General features: G+C 39.4%; 1 protein-coding gene and 1 long non-coding RNA gene across 3 annotated transcripts in view; both read right to left on the bottom strand.

The window, feature by feature from the left end:
* Nucleotides 1-17,521: 17,521 nt before the first annotated feature.
* LOC147624338 (uncharacterized) lies at nt 17,522-19,024 on the bottom strand. Its single transcript, XR_015269147.1, has 3 exons — nt 18,934-19,024; nt 18,740-18,776; nt 17,522-18,060 (listed from the first exon to the last, which is right to left on the bottom strand). It is a non-coding gene; the product is annotated as an uncharacterized LOC147624338 (long non-coding RNA).
* A 1,960-nt stretch (nt 19,025-20,984) lies between these two features.
* The window catches only part of LOC147624337 (MADS-box protein GGM13-like), a 39,717-nt gene continuing 38,714 nt past the window's right edge, over nt 20,985-21,987 (bottom strand). Inside the window, exons 2-3 of one of the 2 annotated variants that reach the window (XM_086819933.1) lie at nt 21,744-21,780; nt 20,985-21,140 (exon numbers count right to left, since the gene is read on the bottom strand). In XM_086819933.1, coding sequence (XP_086676059.1) covers nt 21,099-21,140; nt 21,744-21,780 — 79 coding nt within the window. In that variant the 3' untranslated portion in view covers nt 20,985-21,098. The remainder of the gene's footprint in view (nt 21,141-21,743; nt 21,781-21,987) is intronic. The other variant, XR_015269146.1, reaches the window with a different exon arrangement.

The raw sequence follows: 21,987 nt of genomic DNA, 5'->3' as shown, positions 1-21,987 counted from the left end.
TTCGTTTTATTTTCTGTTCTTAGCTTAGTTTAGTTTTTTGCATCTTTAATTTTTTGCATTTTAGTTCTCTGTTAAACCTGCATTTTAGTTCTCTGTTAAACCTGCACCTGTAGAGAAACTAAAATCTGTACACACACATGAAGACTGAACATTTCGAATTCGCTGCAAATCTCACAGCTACACACGCATTGAATTCACTACACACGCACTTCAAAAAAGGAAAAATAATAATAATAATAAAAGAAGGCGGCTGTGCGTGAACAGCGCACCGCGCGGAGAGAGAGTTCACTAGAGAGGGACCATCAACATCAAAGTGGACCATTGCAAGTAGCCCAACTCTAGCACCAAGATATTATCCTACACCAAAAGTGCGACCACAGATCACACCACAACAACGTTTCTCTCACTATGACAATCGGAGGGTAGGGGAGCCAACTCGGCCGCCCCCCATAAATGCACCTCCTGAAATGTGGGTAACAAGATCTTTGGAGGGGGTTGGTGAGGCAGGTAATAGGGAACCCACACCAATATAGCATGCATATGGACCACCTTACCAAAGAGAGGAACCACTGAGAGTGAGAGGCCATAGGCCCGATGATGAGTATTCAAGACGAGTAAGGCCATCAACTCTTCAGAAAGTGGTAAAGAAGTACGAAGGGTCGGGAGATCCATATGACCATGTAGTAGCATTTAGGCAAGCAGTTTGAGCTAAGCAAGACAAGCATACGCAAATTGAAGGATTTGGGCTCACTCTTGAGGGAAAGACCCTTGCTTGGTTTCAGGCACTAGAGGCTTTAGACAAATCTTCTTTATGAGTTTTGGAAGAGAGATTCATTACTGCTTTTTTGATTCAGCATGACACAGTAGCAAACATCTACTCTTTCAAGCAAGGCGAGGCTGAGACTGTTAGAGACTGTGTAAATAGGATGAAGCAGTACATTAATCGTTGCCCAGAAGATGAGAAGCCCACCCAGAGTCGATTAATTTCTCTCTTCTTAAAAGGACTCAAAAATCAACACTGCACACACATCTCTATGCAAAGAAGCATATAAATTTCAATGAGTGTTGCCATGATGCTATGGATTTCACAGATAACTTCAAATTCCAAGATGGTACTGGCCCTGAGGTGAAACCTAGAGATCAGTGGGATGATGACCAAAGTTCAGGGTCTAGTGCACTAGTAAATCCAGACCAGATAGCTAACCTAGTACTAAGGAGATTGGGACAAACCTATCACCCACCCATGCAGCCACAACAACAGCAGCAGCAGCAAATGACGAGTGTACTACCTATAGGTCCTCATCTTTGTGGAGCATGTGGCGGTAAAACCAAAGAATGTAATACCTTTTCTCCTCTAGTCACAAACCAACCCACAAAGAAGTGGTGCCAGGCATGTGCTTGGAATTATACCCACACCACACAGGAATGTACTCGCATTGCAAGAATGAGACAAGAGCGTGAGCAGCAAAGGGGTGCAGTGGCTCCACAAATGCATCAACAGTATACTAATTTTGAACGTAAGCCACCGATGGCACAAGAGCAAGCACGACCTCTACTTGGAGGCTCCAAGAAAAGCATGAGGAGCATCAACCTCAACCTGGGCCTAGTGCTAAACAAGATGAGGCTAGTACAACCGAGGATAGTTCTGGGGGTTCTGTTTTGTGGATAAGGTGAACGAGACTCTAGATGCCATCATTGATGCTCATAGAAGTCGCATTGTAGCTTTATCTGAGCTACCCAAGAAGCTTCAAGAATACCCAAACCCTCGTGAGGAGAAGATCAATCTAGTTGTACATCAGCAACTCATTAGGGAAGCTCAATCAATACTTGAGGGCCCACCTTCACCTATCCCTTGGGGCCCAACCTCTCTTAAGCCAACATTAGAAACCATACCAGAAGTGTCATCAAGTTGGGAAATGAAAAGCGAGCTGATCTCACAAGCTCATAGCGAGAAGTCTGCACCAATTGACACCCCATTGAAAGAAGGCATTCTGCCACCACCTAGTCTTGCCTTCCCATGCAATGATGAAGTTATTGATGCTAACAAGAGGACATGGCAAATGAGATGTGGGCAGCAGTTCATGAGAAAGTTAATGAGAATATGTCCTCTATTATTTTACCTCCATTCTCTGAAGTGGATTTTACCAGGGGGCACAGAAAACAACTTAAGACGCCCAAGCATCCAGGAGGAAGTTCAAACAATTGTTTCTCCTAGAATAAGCATACAATGAAAACCTTACCATCTTATTTGGGATAATATGAGAACTATTCTAAGACCTTGAGAATACCCTCCATGCATAGAAGGTTGACAAAGGAGATGGATATGGGTATCATGCAAGCTATTTTGTCAGCACTAGTGGCTTGTACCTTACCTTTGCTTGATTTGATAAAGCTTCGACCTGAGTTGTGGAATGATATTTCCACATGTTTGTCAGAGGAGGTATTGCTACAAAAGGGTCACCATCAATGTGCTATACACCCTGAGACAAAGCATGTTATGCCAGTTCCTATCAACAAAGTAGGAAAATTTTGTAAGGACGATCAGGGAAATGCTACCCTCCCATTAGAAGTGCGAAAAGTAGCTTCAACTGCAATACTTGATAGTGATGCAGGAGTGGGCATTGTGACAAGGTCCATTTGGGAAAAGTGGGATAAACCAGCTATTAGGAGTACAAGGATGTGCTTGCAGCTAGCAGATGGAAGCTTAGAACATCCCATTCGGCTGCTAGAGAACATATTGGTCACCACATGTGGGATTGAATATGAGCACACATTTACAGTAGTGGATTTTGGAAAGCATCCAAACTATGAAGTGATATTGGGTAGACCATTCATGTGACAATTTCAAATGATTCAAGATTGGGGATACAATTATTTGTACCTCCGACATGATTCTGTCATCACAAGGGTCAACCTAAAGAATCACTCATATCGTGATGTAACAAGGTCTCCAATAGATGAGTTTGATTTTGCTTCATCTAAGGGATCAAGAGTTACATTGTCAGATGGGCGAGAAGATCTGTGGATGTGTGGAGCCTCATGTAAGGATTTCAACACTGAAAGACTTAAGGAGTGTATCAAATGAGGCATACATTCCACAACCCTTCCCTGAGCACTTAATTGATCCCCTAGAATGGAGTCATGTCCTTGTAACATTATCGATATGTGCTTTACCTAAGCCAATTCAATTTTGTGACTCAGATGGATATGACATTATTCCTATATGAATGGTACAACCACGTGACCTTCTAGATGATTTGTACTATGGGGTTGCATCCACAGCACTGCATGTAGAGGAAGTCTCAGTGGAGGATGCTGATATGGAAGACGGATGGGATTTTGATTTTGATGATGATGTGATAATCCCTGAGGAAGAGTTAGGAAAGGCACACCTACTCTTGAGAGGAAGGGAGGTTCAAATAGAGATCCCTCGAAGCCAACCCAAACGTAAATGCTCTAAGAGCCATAAGAGAATCCGTAAATAAGATGAGAGAGAACGACGTGAGAGAATACAAAAAGAAAATGAGGAGTTTAAGAATGAACACTCTCGACCACCACCTCACTTCTCAGGAAAGAATGGATATCTATACTATGTCCAAGCACAAGATAGTATCAAAGACCAAGTAAAATGATACCAGGAGAAAAGCTAAAAATTGCTAAGCAAAAATTGCAAAAAAACAAAGAGACCAAAACAAAAACTCAAGTCCCAAACGGATTCAAAAGAGAGTGTCGGAAGTGCAAAGATAACGGTTGAACAAAAAACTCTAATGCAAGATTGCAAAAGAGAAACCGCATGGTCTTCAATTAGTGATGACTCAAGTGGACAAGAACAAGGTCTCAATGTTCCCCCCAACTTCACACAGTACACTCTTCAAGATCCAAAGATTGTCAACAGCCCATGCGACAAAAGCCAAGCATGCCAGGGGTTTCATATGATGGTCCAGAAGATGCAAAAAAATTTGATATCGCTAAGCTAGGAGAAGAGCTTCGCTATGTGTGGATTGCCACAGACTCGTCCTTAGATGAGGAGAAGTTATTAATTCAAATAATAAAGGAGTATCGCGATGTTTTTGCTTGGAGTTATAAAGACCTCAATGGAGTTGATCCAAGCATATGTCAGCATACAATTCCATTGCGAGAGGATGCAAAGCCTTCCAAGCAACGTCCTTATACTTACAATGAGAATTTTGCATGAAAGATAAAAGAGGAAATAGAGAATCTCTTAGAGGCAAAATTTATCTATGAGATTGAACACACTGAATGGGTCTCCCCTATTGTAGTGGTGTCCAAGAAAAATGGAAAACTTCGATTATATGTAAACCTCAAGAAGGTAAATGCAGCTACTGTACGTGATCATTATCCACTTCCAATCACGGATCATGCTTTGGAACGTGTTGCAGGAAAAAAGGCATATAGTTTCTTGGATGGATTCTCTAGTTACAATCAAGTGTCAATTGATCCGACAAGACAGCCTTTGCAACTGAAGATGGCATCTTTGCCTATCGTGTTATGTGGTTTGGTCTAACAAATGCACCTGCAACCTTTCAGCGGTTAATGAGTCATGTATTCAAGGAGTACCTTAGGCTATTTCTTGAGATCTTCATGGATGATTTGTGTTCACTCACAAGAGCATGATGATCATATAGAACACCTCAGACTTGTGTTTTAAAAGTGTCAAGTGTATCGTATATGCTTGAATCCTGACAAGTGCAAATTCATGGTGAGACAAGGGAAGATTCTGGGCCATATTGTTTCTCGCAATGGTATTTCAACAGATATGGATAAAATTGATGTCATTGTCTCATTACCTCGGCCTATCAAACCTAAAGGGGTACAAATATTCATGGGACATTGTGGCTATTATCGTCGATTCATCTACATGTACGCTGTCCTAGTCAGACCATTATATGCTCTTCTTGTAAAGTTTAATTGGACTGACGAGACGAGTGTGAGGAATCTTTTGAAAAGTTGAAGCAAGCATTAGTGTCTGCACCCATGTTACGGGCACCAGATTGGAACCAAATCCTTCATGTCCATATTGATGCTTCAAACTTTGCAATTGGATGTATTTTGGCTCAATCAGGAGAACATAATAAGGATTTCCCAATCTCATCTGCTAGTCGACAGTTGAACAATGCTGAGAAGAATTATACCACAACAGAAAGAGAAGGTTTGTCCATGATATATGCAGTGAAAAAGTTTTGCCATTACCTTTTGGCAAACAAATTTATATTTTTTGTGGACCATCAAGCACTGCTATATTTGGTGAATAAGCCTTGTGTAACTAGAAGGATTATGAGGTGGTTTGTCATCCTTCTTGAGTTTGATTTTGAAGTGGCAGTCCGAAAAGGAACAACTCATCTTAGGGCAAATCATTTGTCTCAAATCACCTCTGGCAAAGCTCTTGTGGATGTGGATGATGATATGTTAGATTCAACACTTTTCCTTGTAGAGACAGCTCCTAAATGGTCTGAACCTATCTTAGAAATTTTGACAAGTGGGCAGATACAACTAGCAGGTCCTAATGTGGACCTATGGTGACCATTCAAGTTAATATTAGGGAGATTATATCGTCAAGGTAATGATGGAGTGTTGCGGCTTATACCTAACCCTGACCAATATGAGGAGATCTTGGAATGGGCACATGAGGGTATTGGTGGAATCCATGCAGCATCAGCTACTACTTGTGTGCGACGTATAACTCAGGATGGGCAATGGTGGCCTACCATGCATGCGGATGCTGAAAAATTTGTTCGTAACTGTGCTTCATGTCAAATTCAACAACCAATTCATAATGTCACATTATTCCAAATTTCAACTACACCAAGTTGGAGCAAGTATATTGTGGACTATCTTCAGCATGGTCATACTGATCGAACAAATCCTAAATATCGAAAGCATGCTATTGAAGTTCAAGCGGCCAACTATATGCTGATAGAGGGCCAACTCTACAAGAGGGGCAAGGATGGCAACTTGCGCATGTGTGTATGTGAAGCTGACTACTTGAAAATCATGACTCATGCACATGCAGGTGTTGGGAGTGGACACTTTTCGGACAATACCACAGCTAAGTTGATTAGGTGGTCTGGGCTTTGGTGGCCAACCTTAAAGAATATGTAAAACGTTGTGACAATTGTCAAAGGACCAAACCTCCCATCACAAAGGACAATATGCTATTGCGGCCTATGTTAAGCACACGTGCATTTGCCAAATGGGGTATTGATTTTGTCAAGACAAATCCAACTTTACATGAGTCTCCTTTGAGCATAGATTCTAGCACTTCACTGCCTAAATCCTCTTATCTTGCTCAAATTCCTCGACAATTGCTATCCTTCCCACCTCTTAAGAAGGACATACCCAAAACCAAAGGTAAGGCATTAACACTACAATTGAAGCTCTTTGGTAGATCAGTGTTTGAATAGTCTCACTTTTACTAATGCGATTGTGTTCTTTTTGAGATGATCTTATCTACGTTGTTTTTGTTAAAAACAAGGATTCCCATGTGACTTAAAAGATAAAGAGAAATTAAAAAGCTTATTTTATACTTGAAATTGATTGTGATTGATTTGAATATGCATGCCTTGAAAGATTATGGACTAGAGATGAGTCTAAGATGATATATATGAGTTATGATTGCTTTGTTTTGAGATGAATGATTGATATGCACATGCATGATGGATTGATATGCATGTGTATGGTGAGACTTAACATGACATTTTGAGATTCGGGCTAGCCGTCTTTAGACACGAAACACCGGATAGAGAACGAGATTTATTCCCTCTAGGAGCCATGTGGTAGAACCTAGAGAGGATGAGAATGACATTTATTCCCTCTAGGAGCCATGTGGTAGAACCCAGAGAGGATGAGATTCAGAAAAGAATCATACTCAGGATAGCCGCAAGATGTTCAGTGTGGAGGTTGGGTGGATGGGCATCGAAGAAAGCTCTATATTGGTTGGATTTTGGTCATTATGACTAACCATGTTGTCGAGCATGGTGATGATGATAGAATCTTGAGATAGACACATACATTGTGATTGATTGAGATGCCATGCTGTAATTGATAGAGATTTATATCATGTGAATGATTGTTTGAGATTACATGATTCTTTGCTTATGTGATAAGAATTTTGGATATGGCATGCATGCTTGTTTGCTGTTTGAGAAGGTTGATTTGATTCTATTGCTATGTAGAAATAGTAGAATTAAGTGAGTTTAATGTTTTCTTAGATTAAGTTGTACAATTAAGATATGGTTAGATTCAAGACCGCCACCAGACATAGTCGATCTCTTAATAAAATGGAAGACATATCCAGTTGAAGATGCCACTTGGTTAACCGAGGATCACATGAGGACTCACTATCCTCAGTTCATGCACTGAGGACATCGCTCTTTTTTTTACCCAGGGAGAATGTAACATACTCATATGTACGTATTTTTGGGTCTATTTGATTCGGTGATTTTTAGCATCTATATTTAATGTTGAAAAGTAGGAATACTTAGAGGACATAAAAGATTAAGTTTGATCACAAATTTAGTAATTTAGATTTGTCAATTTTGGGACTTCTTATGCATGTTTTGTGGTGTCATTTATATGTGATTTCTATTCTATAATTAACCATGTTAAATAATGTATAAGAGGGTCATAGTAGTGAGTGGTTTAGTCTAAAAGAAACTCATATGGGAGTTTACATAGTAAATATAACCGCAATGAGCACCTGAAACAGGACTCGGATACCAAAATGACCCTTAATTTTTAGTACGGCCTCGCATGAGAGTGTAGATAACTTTATTTGTCAGAGTGACGAATTAAAGAAAGTTAGTTCATAATATGCCTCTTAGTGTGTTCATGTCCATCTCTTTTTCTCACTCTGTGTCAAACGTCTCTTAGAATGTAAATTTAAAATACAACAATGTATACAATAGCCTTTCTCTCTCTTTCACTAGGTCATTGCCCAAGGAGAAAATACTACACATAGCATATTTAAAGCCTCTCTTTGAACTCTCAAGAATGCGAAAACCTCTAGAGCTTCGAACCTCCAATCATCCACACGTCAAGATTTCATCTCCAAGGAGCTCTAAGGTTACCTCTCACCACTTCAAATCAAAAAGAAAATTGAAAAAACCATATCAAGCTTGCACTAAGTTAAAATATATACAAATAGGACAAAAGATTTGTGTTGATATTGTGAAATAATGGGAAAGAACATTTTGCATGGGAATGGTGAGAAAGAGTGTGTTTTGATAGAATCTACATACATACCTTTCAAAGGGTAGCTGTAGAACCTCTTAAGATCTCATAATACCATATACATGAGTTCATGATCTTTCTTAAGATCTCATAATTTTTGTAAGATCTCATATAATTTCATAAAATCTTGTTAGAGATCTAATGAGATCATAAGATCCATAATACTTCCTCTATGAGCCCATGGGATCACATAAGGGTTGAGAAGGGCTATTCGAACTTAGCCTGGTCCTAGTGCTTATAAAATTTTGAGATAGGCAAAGCTAATTTTCCTAGGAATGTACCCATACATTAGATTTTCTCCTATTCTTAGGTATACTAGCTGCTGCTGTGAGAGCAACATTGAGATAGTGATGCTAGTGTCCCACTGGTGAGATTGCTACTTTGTGGAGATACAATGTTTCTTGTGTCATCTACACCAATCACCAGCCCACTCTCAAAACTAGGAATCTTTGCCACACTGACATAGGAGATGCCAAGATAGGAGAGAAAGAGATAGACACTAGTGCTACACTAGTGTAACTATAGCCATGATAAATTAATCCGCCAAAACCAGTGCAACTATAGCTCTAATAGTGATATTTTTTCACCCCCAATTATCAATGACTCCATGTCACTTAGATGAGAAGAAGTTATTATGCTACCTAAGTCAAACCTTACAAAAACACATATGCAAGTGACAAGCTAGAGAAGCAAGTAACTTGCTAGGATATAGAATTATATTTAAAGACTTGAGTCTTAAAGTAAAGATATCATGCCATGAGTGCTTGGCCCATAAATAATTATAATAGTTCAAAATAAAAGTGGACACAATAGTTGCTTTATGATCATAAGAGAAGTAAAAGTGGACACGAGAGTTGCTTTATGCTCATAAGAGTTCTTTAAACATAATATACATTTGCCACTGTGCTTCTTCCTTTCCATATTAAGGCGGTAGTCATAAACATGATTTTTCTTGCATGACTAGGAATCGTTTGATAAAGTAAAAGTGAACAAAATAGTTACTTTATGCTCATAAGAGTTCTTCAAACTTAATATAAATTTGCCACTATGCTTCTTCCTTTCCATATTGAGGTGGTAATCTTTAACATGATTTTGCTTGCATGTATACAATTTAGATTAATGTGATCATCTTATAATGTCTAAGCTCGGGTTTTATGACCACATAGTGTATGGTAGAAGCTCTTAAGATCTCATAAGACCATATATGAGGTCATGAAATTTCCTAAATCAATGTGATCATCCTTTAATGTCTAAGATTAGCTTTTATGACCAGATAGTGTATGGTAGAAGCTCTCAAGATGTCATAAGACCATACACAAGCTCACAATCTTTCTTAAGATCTCATAATTAATGTAAGATCTTATAATTTATGTAAGAGCTCATATAATTCATGTAAGAGCTAATATAATTTCAAAAAATATTGTTAGAGATTGAATGAGATCATAAGACCCATAAGACTTCCTACGAGCACATAAGATCACATAAGGGTTGAGAAGAGCTCATAGAACTTATCTTGGTCCTTTCACTTATAAAATCTTGAGATGATAAAAGCTAAGGTCATTAGAAATGACTAGGTTTCTTCTTTAACATCTTGCTATCATAGTCTTTCATGATTTCTAATCTATTGAAAACACTCCATTGTTTTCTCTAAAAGCTTTGTCTCATCTTGTTGGGTACCTCCGTTTCTTGAGCTTCCCATGCTAAGGTGATATTGTCACACAATGCACGATTTTCATACCGAGCATAGGCTTAGCTTTGAGGGGGCCAACCCGAGGCAATTGACGGATGCAAACATACTAGTCAAAGATTGGCTGTCAGTATTCCTGAGATTTAAATCCTCACCTCTATTCACAAATGGTGACCTTGCATTATAAGGTGTACCACCTAAAGCCCATCAATCATGAGCTTTCAATTGCCTTCTCTCGTGGTTTTGTTTATGAGAATAGCACAATAGCCCTTTACTGCTACAAATAGGGTTGCATGGGCTGAGTTTTCAAAGTCTGTTAATGAAAATAAATAGACTCCACACAATGAATGAAATATCACCAAGTGTTTTAAGTGATGGCCATGGTCACAAGTTGAAATTTTGATTTGATTTGAGTGGTTCAAACAATCAACATATTCATATTCTAGAGTTCTAATCAATGTCAATGTAATATTATCTATTAGGCTCATGATTTAAGGCCTAAGATGATTAATATTAAGATATTGTATGATCATACCTAAAACATTACCTCTTTTGATTTAATATCTAGGGATTGGAAGATTTCACATAAGACTAGTTATATATAGAGCTCTTATGAGCTATCATACTTATAGCTTGCAAAAAGATCAATAGTATGCTCCAATATCAATTTGATAATCTATCTTGTGAGCTATATGAGCTATATTTAAATTTTAGTATCTTTAATTACAACACTTTTTACTCCTTGATTTTGTTTTACAACTCCACTAACGTATATGGTGGTGTATCAATATCACTCTTAGCATAGGCTAGTGGTAAGGCCATCATCGAATTCATTCATCTTCCATATAAAAACAACACACAAAAAAGAACCCTTTGAGACCAAAGAACCAAATACAAAGATCATAAAGGTCTGAACATCTTAGATATAATACAGGTTGTTGTGCTCGCCATCAACATCGAGAGACACATATATGTAATCCACAAAGCTTTACTTTTAACAATTAAGAGAGAGCTTCACCTAGAGGCAACCGAAAGCTTCACCTATAGGCACCAAGATGGATGATGCGCGAAGGGTTATCAAGTGCACACATCCCTTCACGTGCTTGAGATATAGCCATGATTAGCCACCATTGATGATGGCCCATCCAATCTCTTTAGCATTACCAAAACACGACTCACCCTCTTCTACACTACTTGCACCCATCAAAGCCCTTGTCTTCATCTCACCATAATGAAATCTATCTTTGAATTGAACCATAAAGACTGTAGGTAAAGTCATATAGTAGGAGCTCTTATTGGCTTGAGCGAGACAACAAAGAGATTACTAGACATGATTGTGATCTAAGACCTAAGACTAAGGACCTAGCTTGTCCCTAAGTGCTTATAAAATCTCGAGATGATCAAAGCTTAGGTCATGTGAGATGTTATTGGTTGGAGCGAGGCGCAAACTAGAGAGAGATGAAAGTGAGAGGGGCCATGGGTGAATTTGCAATCTGGTAAGGTTTACATGGCTATATGCACGGCTATATGCGCAGATATATGCGTGGATATATGTGCAGATATATGTGTGGATATATGCGCATCTATAAGCGCATATATAAGCACGTCTATATTGATATAGACACACTTATATACGCATCTATAAGCATGTCTATACTGATATAGATGCGTTTATAGACGTACATATAGATACGAGTATAGACGTGCTCTGTAAAAAAAAATTTGAATAATCTCGCATCGATGCCGCAACTATTTTTGCTTCCCCTCTGCTCCCTCTGCAACCCTCTCTTCCTCATGATGGCTGCACCTCATCCTTTGTCCTCTCCCACAGATTCTCCTCTCAAGTCTCCTCCCCAAGTCTCCTCCCAAGGATAATTCCTCAAAAGGTAATCTCTATCCCACTTGTCTCTCCCATCTCTTCATATATTCATGGTTTTTGAATGATATATTTAGAATTAGGATATTTGATTGGTATTATCTTCACTCTCTCTTTCTCTCATGCATAAGCTTCACTCTCTTTCTCTCACTCTCTCTTTGATTGGTATTCTCTTCACTCTCTCTTTCTCTCTCTCTCTCATGCGTAAGCTTCTTATGTTTAAATTTTTTGAATGGTATTCTCTTCTCTCTCTCTCTCTCTTTCTTAGGCAAAGCCTAAGAGGCTTATGCATATGAGGCCTCTTATGCATATGAGGCTTATGCATATGAGGCCTCTTATGCATGATATCTATGCATAGATGAAGCTCTATGCATAAACCTCTATGCATGCATTAATCTCTATGCATAGAGCTCTATGCATAAACCTCTTATGCATATGAGGCTTATGCATATGAGGCCTCTTATGCATGATATCTATGCATAGATTAAGCTCTATGCATAAACCTCTATGCATGCATTAATCTCTATGCATAGAGCTTTATGCATGCATAGAGCTTAATCTATGCATGCATAGAGCTTAATCTATGCATGCATTAAGCTTTATGCATGCATGCTTAATGCATATAGGGAGATTTCTCTCTACCCTTTGAGGTAGTAATAACTGATGCAAGTGGCTTTGCCCTAGGAGGTGCACTCCGGCCTATGAATCCCGAAAGCTTAGAATGCATGAGAGGAATTATGCTGTCACGACCTAGAATTACTTTCATCAGTCTATGCCTTAAAGTTGTGGAGACATTACCTACTGGGAAAAAGATTCACTTTGATAACAGACCATCAAAGTTTAAAGTGGATCTTCACTCAGAAGGACCTCAACATGCGCCAAATAAGGTGGATGCAGACCTTACAGGAGTTTGATTTTGAAATCAAGTACCGCCCAGGCAAAGAAAATGTGGTAGCAGATGCCCTCAGGCTGCTCCAAGTCACAACAGCACTCCCCAAAAAAAACATGAAGCCGCTAGTAGATCTTCTATCTGAGATACTACCAGCCCAATCAGCATCTGTGTATCCATGTACACATATCTATGTCCCAGTCTCATAAAATAGTCCACAATGCAAAGTAGACCTCACATATCTCAGTATGCGTCTCAATGCATCCAAATGCGGTTTCCATGGAACCTGCATAAACTGACTCACCAACCCAGCAGCATAGCTCAAATCTGGTCTGGTGATCATCATGTAGATCAAGCTTCCTACTATGCGCCTATACATAGTAGGATCCTCCAAGATCTCTCCTGAATCTGCACTCAACTTGACATTCTTATCCAATGGCACGGAAATAGGCTTACAGCCTGTCATACCATACTTGGACAACATGTCCAAGCCATACTGTCTCTACAGTAATCCAATACCATGTGGTGACCTAATCACCTCAATGCCCAAGAAATATCTAAGCTCCCCCAGATCCTTCATCTTGAACTTCTGTCTAAGCAAGATCTTTACATCAAAGATGTCTGCATCATGGTCCCGCGTAATGATCAAGTCATCTACATAGATGACAACAAGCACAACCCCTCTATCACCATGTCTCACATACAGTGAGAAATCTGCATTGATATTCAGAAATCTTGTGAGACCATGCTCTTGGTGCTTGTTTTAAGCCATACAAGGCTTTCTTTAACCTGCAAACATGCTCGGGGTGACTCACATCCTCATAACCAGGTGGCTGCAACATATAAACCTCTTCTTGCAAATTCCCATGCAAGAATGCATTCTTTACATCCATCTGATGTAAAGACCATTGCTTTGACGTAGCCACTGCTATCACAACTCTCACTGTTGCCATCTTGGCAACTGGGCTGAAAGTTTCCTCATAATCAATGCCATATGTCTGCACATACCCTTTGGCTACCAATCTAGCCTTATACCTTTTTATGCTTCCATCACTGTTATGTTTTACTTTGTACACCCACTTGCATCCAATGGCTTTCTTGCCTTCAGGCAATTGCACTAAATCCCAAGTTTCATTTCCATATAGTGCATCCATCTCCTCATCCATAGCTTTCTCCCAACACACATTTCCAACAGCCTCATCAATGCATGTGGGCTCTACAACCTGCACAACCTTTGCCATATATGCATAGTGATGTGCCACATAACCATCATAGGTAAACCTCTGCATGGGGTTTTTCACTCTCCCATATCTTCGTAGCTTTTCATTCATGGCTTCCATAGCCTTCTTTACACCAGGTGTTCTCATAGCTGGAATCCCAAGCTCCTCATCAAGGCTCATATCTAAGCCACTAGACTCTCCACATCAACACGAGAATGCCCTGCAGAAATGTCAGGCATACCAAGTGGCTTAACCACTTTCTCTTTTCCTTTACATGATGTACTAATCACATTTGCAAGACTGGTATTATGACGCAGCCTGCCTCTTCATGGTCTATCAACAGACCCACTAGATGAGGACTCTCCTGGTCCACTCAAAGACTGTGATTGCTGACCTACATTCTGTGCAACCACACTTCCACTCACATCAGTCCCAACAGCTTCTTTTTCAGCAGTATACCAGCTGCTCATCTCATCAAAGACAACATCCCTGCTTACCCTCAACTCACATGTAGCAGGGTTATAACACCTGTATCCCTTTTGCTCAAGGAAATATCCAATAAGCGCACACTTTTCAGCTTTTGGATCCAGCTTAGTTCTCAGCTCATCTAGCACATGCACATATGCAATGCATCCAGATGAGACAAATCAGGTTTTCTGCCAGTAAACCTCTCCTTTGGAGCTACATCATGTATGGCTGCAGGTTGGAGTCCTATTCATAATGTATACTGCTGTAGAAACAGCCTCAGCTGAATAGCTATGCGACATATTCTTCTCTTCCATCAATGCTCGCGCAATCTTAGCAACGTGCCTGTTATTCCGCTCAGCAACTCCATTTTGTTGCGGAGTGTATCTGCATGTAAACTGTCTCCGAATACCATTCTTCTTCAAAAATTCAGAGAACTCATTGGAGAAGTACTCTCCCCCTCCATCTGACCTTAGGCACTTTACATATTTTCCTGTTTGCTTTTCAACCAAAACTCTAAAATTTTGAAGGTGAGTGAACACCTCACCCTTCTCCATGAAATATACCCACACTTTCCTTGTGTGGTCATCAATGAATGTCACCTAATACCTGCACAGTCTCCCATAGACATGGTCTTCCTAGGACCCCATACATCTGAATGCACAACATCTAGTGCATTTCTGCTCACATATCTGTTACGTGGAAATACATGCTTTGTTTGCTTTCCAAATTGGCATGCTTCACATATTCTCTGCATACCTTCCACTTTAAATTTTGGCAGCCCTCTCACAAATCCTTTAGTCTGCATAGACTTTATTCTCTGCACATTCACATGTCCAATTCTTTTATGCCAAATGTTTGTGTTTGTAACAATTCTTGAACCATTTGCAAACATCGCAGCACTCATTTTTGGCATGTCTACATTCAACGTAAACATTCTGCCCACTCTGTTGCCTTTTGCAACCAACCTGCATTTGTCTTTAAAGTCTTCAACATAACAACCATCAAAGTTGAACCGAGCCTGCAAACCCTGCTCAATCATCTGGCCAACTGAAACCAGATTCTTTGTTATGTTTGGAACGTCAAGTACATCTATAAGGTACTTCACTTTGCCATCCTACATAGACAATGGCACATCTCCAACATGGGTTATTGGTTGAGCAGTGTTATCCCCTGTTTCCACAAAACCTGGTCGTTCAAGGTTTTTCATCTCCTTGAACCACTCCCCATGACTTGTCATGTGGTTCGAAGCACCTGAATCCACATACCATACATCATCTTTTTGTGCTGCTTCAACATTTTCAGACATGGCATTCAGGACATGCTGCATAACAAATAACCTTTCATTATCCTCATTGTTTCTGCTTGAGGATGCATAGTTGTTCTGCTGCACTTTCCCATTTTGCATGTCAGCCTGCTTCTTATAACATTCTACCTGCACATATCTAGGCTTACCACAATAAAAGCATTCACGTGCATCATTATATTGCCTTTGTCAATTTCCATGTCCTCTTTGACTCCCCTTGCCTTTGTCAATTTTCATGTCCTCTTTGACTCCCCTTGCCTTTGAATTTGCCTCTTCCACCTGTGTGTTGATGTGTTGTTGTGTATTCTGGGACTGTTGTTGCTGCTGCTGCTGGCCATAATTCTGATTACCTGTTTGGCCACCTCCTTGACCGTGTCCACGGTCTCCTCTACCTCGTCCTCTACATGAACTTGTGTAGAAGGCCTGTTGCTCTAAACTGTTTTTGTTTTGTGAAGACTGTTGGTCTTCACCTAAGCTCTTCTCTTCTCTATAATCAGCATAGACATCAAATTTGTAAAGTTGGGAATGTTTTCCCGAGTCTGAATAGACGTCTTGAATGCCTTGTATTGTGGCCCGAGACCACGTAGACAGACTTCCACCTTATCATCATCATCTACTGACACACCAATAGATACAAGGGATTCCACAATACCCTTTATCTTCAATGCATAGTCATTCACAGACATGCTCTTTTTCTCCACAGTATGAAGTTCATTCTTCAATTGTATCTTACGTGCCTTGGTATTTGTTTCATAGAGTTTTATCAAGGTGTCCCACGCCTCCTTGGGGGACTTGGCATCCTGACTGTGCCCAATCATGGTGTCCTGTATACTAATGGAGAGCCAATACATAACTTTCCTGGCTCCTTGGTTCTAGTCTTTAAACTCTTTCACATCTGCAGCAGTCGGATTTATGTCTGTTATCTCCAGTGCCTCTTCATGCTCACCTTCTATATAGTCCCAATAGCCCTTTCCCATCAAGAAATTCGTCAACCTGAACCTCCAAGCATAGAAGTTATTCTTATCAAGCTTCTCAGTCACAATCTGGGTTATGCCATCATTTGACATCTTGCCAGACACAATTTTACCAGAAATAGCACTTTGGTTTGTCCTGCGCAAACTGCATTATTTTCTGCAACGGTACTGTAGTACTCTCAAATGTCACAACCAGTGACTTCAATATGCATACATACACCCAATGGCAACTGTTGACCTCTTTGTAGCACACACTGTGTCTGCACAGCCAATCTGTCTTCTTGCAGTTCTTAAAATAGAGTTCTGCAGAGAATCGATGACTTACCCACACAGTGCTCGAAATCGCCTGCTTTCTGAAAAATGGAGGTCCAGACGCCCCCGAAATGCGTTTTCGTCCTTAAAAATTCTGTTCGATCAAATAGAATAGTATAGTTGCCCTATAGCTTTACTCCCGCGAGAAGAAAGCTCCTGAATCAGAGATCATTTGTCGGTGCCTCCCGTAGAGCTCCCGACAAGGGTGTAGTCACCAACACAAATAGGGAAGAGTAGTTGAAGCTCTTACCCTCATACCGCTTCCTTTGGTTCTCTTGCTTGCAGCTTAGCCCTTAACACAAACCAGACTCTGATACCATGAAAAGATGCAGGGGGGAAGAGAGCTTGAGCTCTTGTAAGCACACACACTCACAAAACCCTAATAGAGAACACACAAGGTGAGAGGCTGAAAATCTTCTTCTACTTCACTCAACACTAAACACACCATATACAAGATAAGAGCACACAATATGAAAGGTAAACCAAATACATACAAGGGTTCTCTATAGTGTGAACCCAACTAAATGAGCTGACGCTATAACTATGCCAGTCTCTAGAATGGCTGTCACACAGCTTGTCATCCCACTGGCCGCATATCACCCAAGATCTCACCAACCATGCCAGTGGTGTAAGTGTGGGACCTATCCCCCAGGCGAGTCATCAATGTCCACCGCCTCACTAGATGAGCTCGATATCTCAACAACCTTATGCATAAGGCTTATGCATAAAGCACTATGCATGAGGCCTTAAGCATAAAGCTATGCATGAGGCCTTATGCATAAAGCACTATGCATAAGGCCTTTAACATGAGGCCTTAAGCATAAAAATATGCATGAGGTCTTATGCATAAAGCTTATGCATGAGGCCTTATGCATAAAGCTGTGCATGAGGCCTTGAGCATAAAACTATGCATGAGGCCTTATGCAGCATGCATGAGCATTATTCATAAAGCATTATGCATAAAGCTTAATCGCAAACCTACAAAACAAATCCCCAGCACCCAAGGATACAATAATAATAGAAGAAAGATATGAAAACACTTACCTCTTTTTCTTGATGTTGCAAGAGAGGATTAGAGGACCTACAAAACCAACAAAAGGGTGAAGAAAAAATTAGTAACGCATACATACAAAAGCTTATGCAAGCTATGCCGCTAATGCAAGCCCCTTGAAAGCCCTAAGACTTATGAAAGCTATGCTAAAGCTTATGCATAAAGCATACATGAGGCCTTATGCATAAAGCTTTATGCATGAGCCCCTTGAAATCCCTAAGACTTATGAAAGCTATGCTTAAGAGAAATGCTTTATGCATGAGCCCCTTGAAAGCCCTAAGACTTATGAAAGCTATGCTAAAGCTTATGCATAAAGCATGCATGAGGCCTTATGCATAAAGCTTTAAGAGAAATGCTTTATGCATGAGACCTTATGCATAATAAAGCTTTAAGCATAATTCTTTATGCATAAGGCCTTATGCATAAAGCATTATGCATATGGCTTATGCGTAAGGCCTTAAGCATGAGGCCTTAAGCATAAAACTATGCATAAGGCCTTATGCATAAAGCATGCATGAGGCCTTATGCATAAAGATATGTATAATGCGTTTTGCATAAAGCTATGCATGAGGCTTATGCATAAAGCATTATGCATAAAGCATACATGGACATTATGCAAAAAGCTTATACGCAAACCTAAAAAAAAACCTCAGCATCCAAGGGTGCAATAATAATAGAGGAAAGAGAGGAAAGATAGAAGAGCACTTACCTCTTTTTCATGATATTGAAAGAGAGTATTAGAGGACCTACAAAACCAAAAAAAGGGTGAGGAAAAGATTAGTAATGCATACATACAAAATCTTATGCAATCTATGCCGCTATGTAAGCCTTATGCAAACTATGCCGCTATGCAAGGGTGCAATAATAATAGAGGAAAGAGAGGAAATATAAAAAAGCACTTACTTTTTTTTCGTGATGTTAAAAGATAGGATTAGAGGACCTACAAAACTCAAAAAAGGGTGAGGAAAGAATTAGTAATTTTTACATACAAAAGCTTATACAACCTATGCTAAAGCTTATGCAAGCTATGCCGCTATGCAAGCCTTATGCAAACTACGCCCAAGATATGTTAAAGCTTATGCATAAAGCATGCATGAGGCCTTATGCATAAAGCTTTGAGCATAATGCTTTATGCATATTAGAGGACCTACAAAACCAACAAAAGGGTGAGGAAAGGATTAGTAATGCATACATAGAAAAGCTTAAAAAGCTATGCTAGAGCTTATGCAAGCTATGCCGCTATGCAAGCCTTTTGCAAACTACGCCGCTATGCAAGCTATGCTAAAGCTTATGTAAAAGCATGCATGAGGCCTTATGTATAAAGCTTTAAGAATAATGCTTTATGCATGAGGCCTTATGCTGCATAATAAAGCTTTAAGCATAATGCTTTATGCATGAGGCCTTATGCATAAAGCTTATGCATAAAGCATTATGCATAAGTCTTATGCATAAAGCACTATGCATGAGGCCTTAAGCATAAAACTATGCTCAAGGCCTTATGAATAAAGCAAGCATGGGGCCTTATGTATAAATCCTATGCCCTATGCATGAGGCTTATGCATGAGGTCTTATGCATAAAGCATGCATGAGCATTATGCATAAAGCGTATGCATAAAGATTATGCATAAAGCTTATGCGTAAACCTACAAAATAAATCTCTAGCATGCAAGGATGCAATAATAATAGAGGAAGGATAGAAACGCACTTACCTCTTTTTGCGTGATGTTGAAAGAGAGGATTAGAGGACCTACAAAACCAACAAAAGGGTGAGGAAAGGATTAGTAATTTATAAATACAAAAGATTATGTAAGCTATGCCGCTATGCAAGCCTTATGCAAGCTATGCTAAAGCTTATGCATAAAGCATGCCTGAGGCCTTATGCATAAAGCTATGCATGAGGCCTTATGTCTAAAGCTCTACATAAATCATTATGCATAAGACTTATGGATAAAGCATGCACGAGGCCTTATGCATAAAGCTATGCATGAGGCCTCATGCATAAAACTATGCATGAGGCTTATGCATAAAGCACTATGCAAACCACACTAGCCTAAACTAAAATATACCCCGGCACTATGCATTAAGCATGCATGCATGAAGCTTAATGCATACATAGATTAAGCTCTATGCATGCATTAAGCTCTATGTATAGAGCTTAATCTTTGCATTAAGCTCTAGGAATAGAGCTTAATATATAAATTAAGCTCTATGATTAGAGCTTTATTCATAGATTAAGCTCTATGCATAGAGGACCTACAAAATAAAACCTCTCTTTTTGGTAGACAAAAATAGAGGAAAGAGAGGATAAAAAGATAAGAAAGAGAGAAAAGATAGGAAAGCAATTACCTCTTTTTGGCGATGTTGAAAGATAAGGTTAGAAGACCTATAAAACCAACGAAAGGGTGAGGAAACACTACAAAGAAAAGCAACCGTAGGTGCATTTTTAGACGCGTTTTGACAACGTGGTTTAAAATGTTACAAGCGCGTTTATAAGCACATCTAAAATCGCGTCTACTACTGACAAGAGTCTATAGGCATGTCTATATGCGTGTCTATATCATTATAGATACACTTATAGACGCGTCTATAGACGCACTTATAGAACGCTCTGGAACTTTAAAAAAATTCTAGATATACAACTGTATTTTTTGCACATGCAGCTGCATTTTTTGCACAAGTAGCTCTTTGGTTGAAGGTTTTGCTGCTTGCTTGTACATAGACGAATCAAGGTTAGCAAAGATATCAACATAAAAACTTAAATTAAAGATAGATATGCACAAAACGATTTGTGAACACACTTTGAATATTGATTAAAAAAGATGAGAAATTACATTTTATATCTGGTTGAAGGTTTTTCTTTCTTGTACATAGACGAATCAAGGTTAGCAAAGATATCAACATAAAAACTTAAATTAAAGATAGATATGCACAAAAAGATTTGTGAACACACTTTGAATATTGATTAAAGAAGATGAGAAATTATATTTTATATCTAAAAATTTATCCATACATAATCGATGCTCTCTGCCTCCCTAGCAAACTGTCGTTGAGACTCGATGAGCCTCAACCTATGGGTCTGTGAAATAAGAGGGTGAGGACCCATGCCACATCTATACAAACAAAGAGAATATTAAAAAAATATTTTGCAAGCTAGAGAAGCCTTATGCAAGCATTATGTTTAAAGTACTATGCATAAGCTTAAAACACAATGCATTATGTTTAAAGCACTATGCATTATGCAATCCATTACGCAAGTCTTGCATAAAGCATTATGCATTAGGCCTTATATGCATAACGCATGCATGAGGCCTTATGCATAACGCATGCATGAGGCCTTAAGCATAAAGCTTATGCATAAGGCTTATATATAAAGCCCTATGCATAAGGCCTTAAGCATAAAACTATGCATGAGGCCTTCAGTATAAAGCTATGCATGAGGCCTTATGTATAAAGAACTATGCATAAGGCCTTAAACATAAGGCCTTAAGCATAAAACTATGCATGATGCCTTATGCATAAGGCTTGTGCATAAAGCTATGCATGAGGCCTTAAGCATAAAACTATGCATGAGTCCTTCTGCATAAAGCATGCATGAGTATTATTCATAAAGCATTATCTATCAAGCTAATGCGCAAACCAACAAAACAAATCCCTAGCACCCAAGGGTGCAACTATGCATAGAGCAAAGAGAGGCAAGATATGAAAGCACTTACCTCTTTTTCATGATGTTGCAAGAGAGGATTAAAGAACCTACAAAACCAACAAAAGGATGAGAAAAATATTAGTAATGCATACATACAAAAGCTTATGTAAGCTATGCCGCTATGCAAGCCTTATGCAAACTATGCCGCTATGCAAACCTTATGCAAGATATGCTAAAGCTTATGCATAAAACATGCATGAGGCCTTATGCATAAAACTTTAAGCATAATGCTTTATGCCTGAGGCCTTATGCAT

Source organism: Cibotium barometz, chromosome 25, assembly GCF_041138505.1.
Source record: "Cibotium barometz isolate CiBa-2024 chromosome 25, ASM4113850v1, whole genome shotgun sequence".
Classification (NCBI taxonomy): domain Eukaryota; kingdom Viridiplantae; phylum Streptophyta; class Polypodiopsida; order Cyatheales; family Cibotiaceae; genus Cibotium; species Cibotium barometz.
Note: the sequence above shows the minus strand (reverse complement) of the source record. Positions and strands in the feature narration are given on the sequence as shown.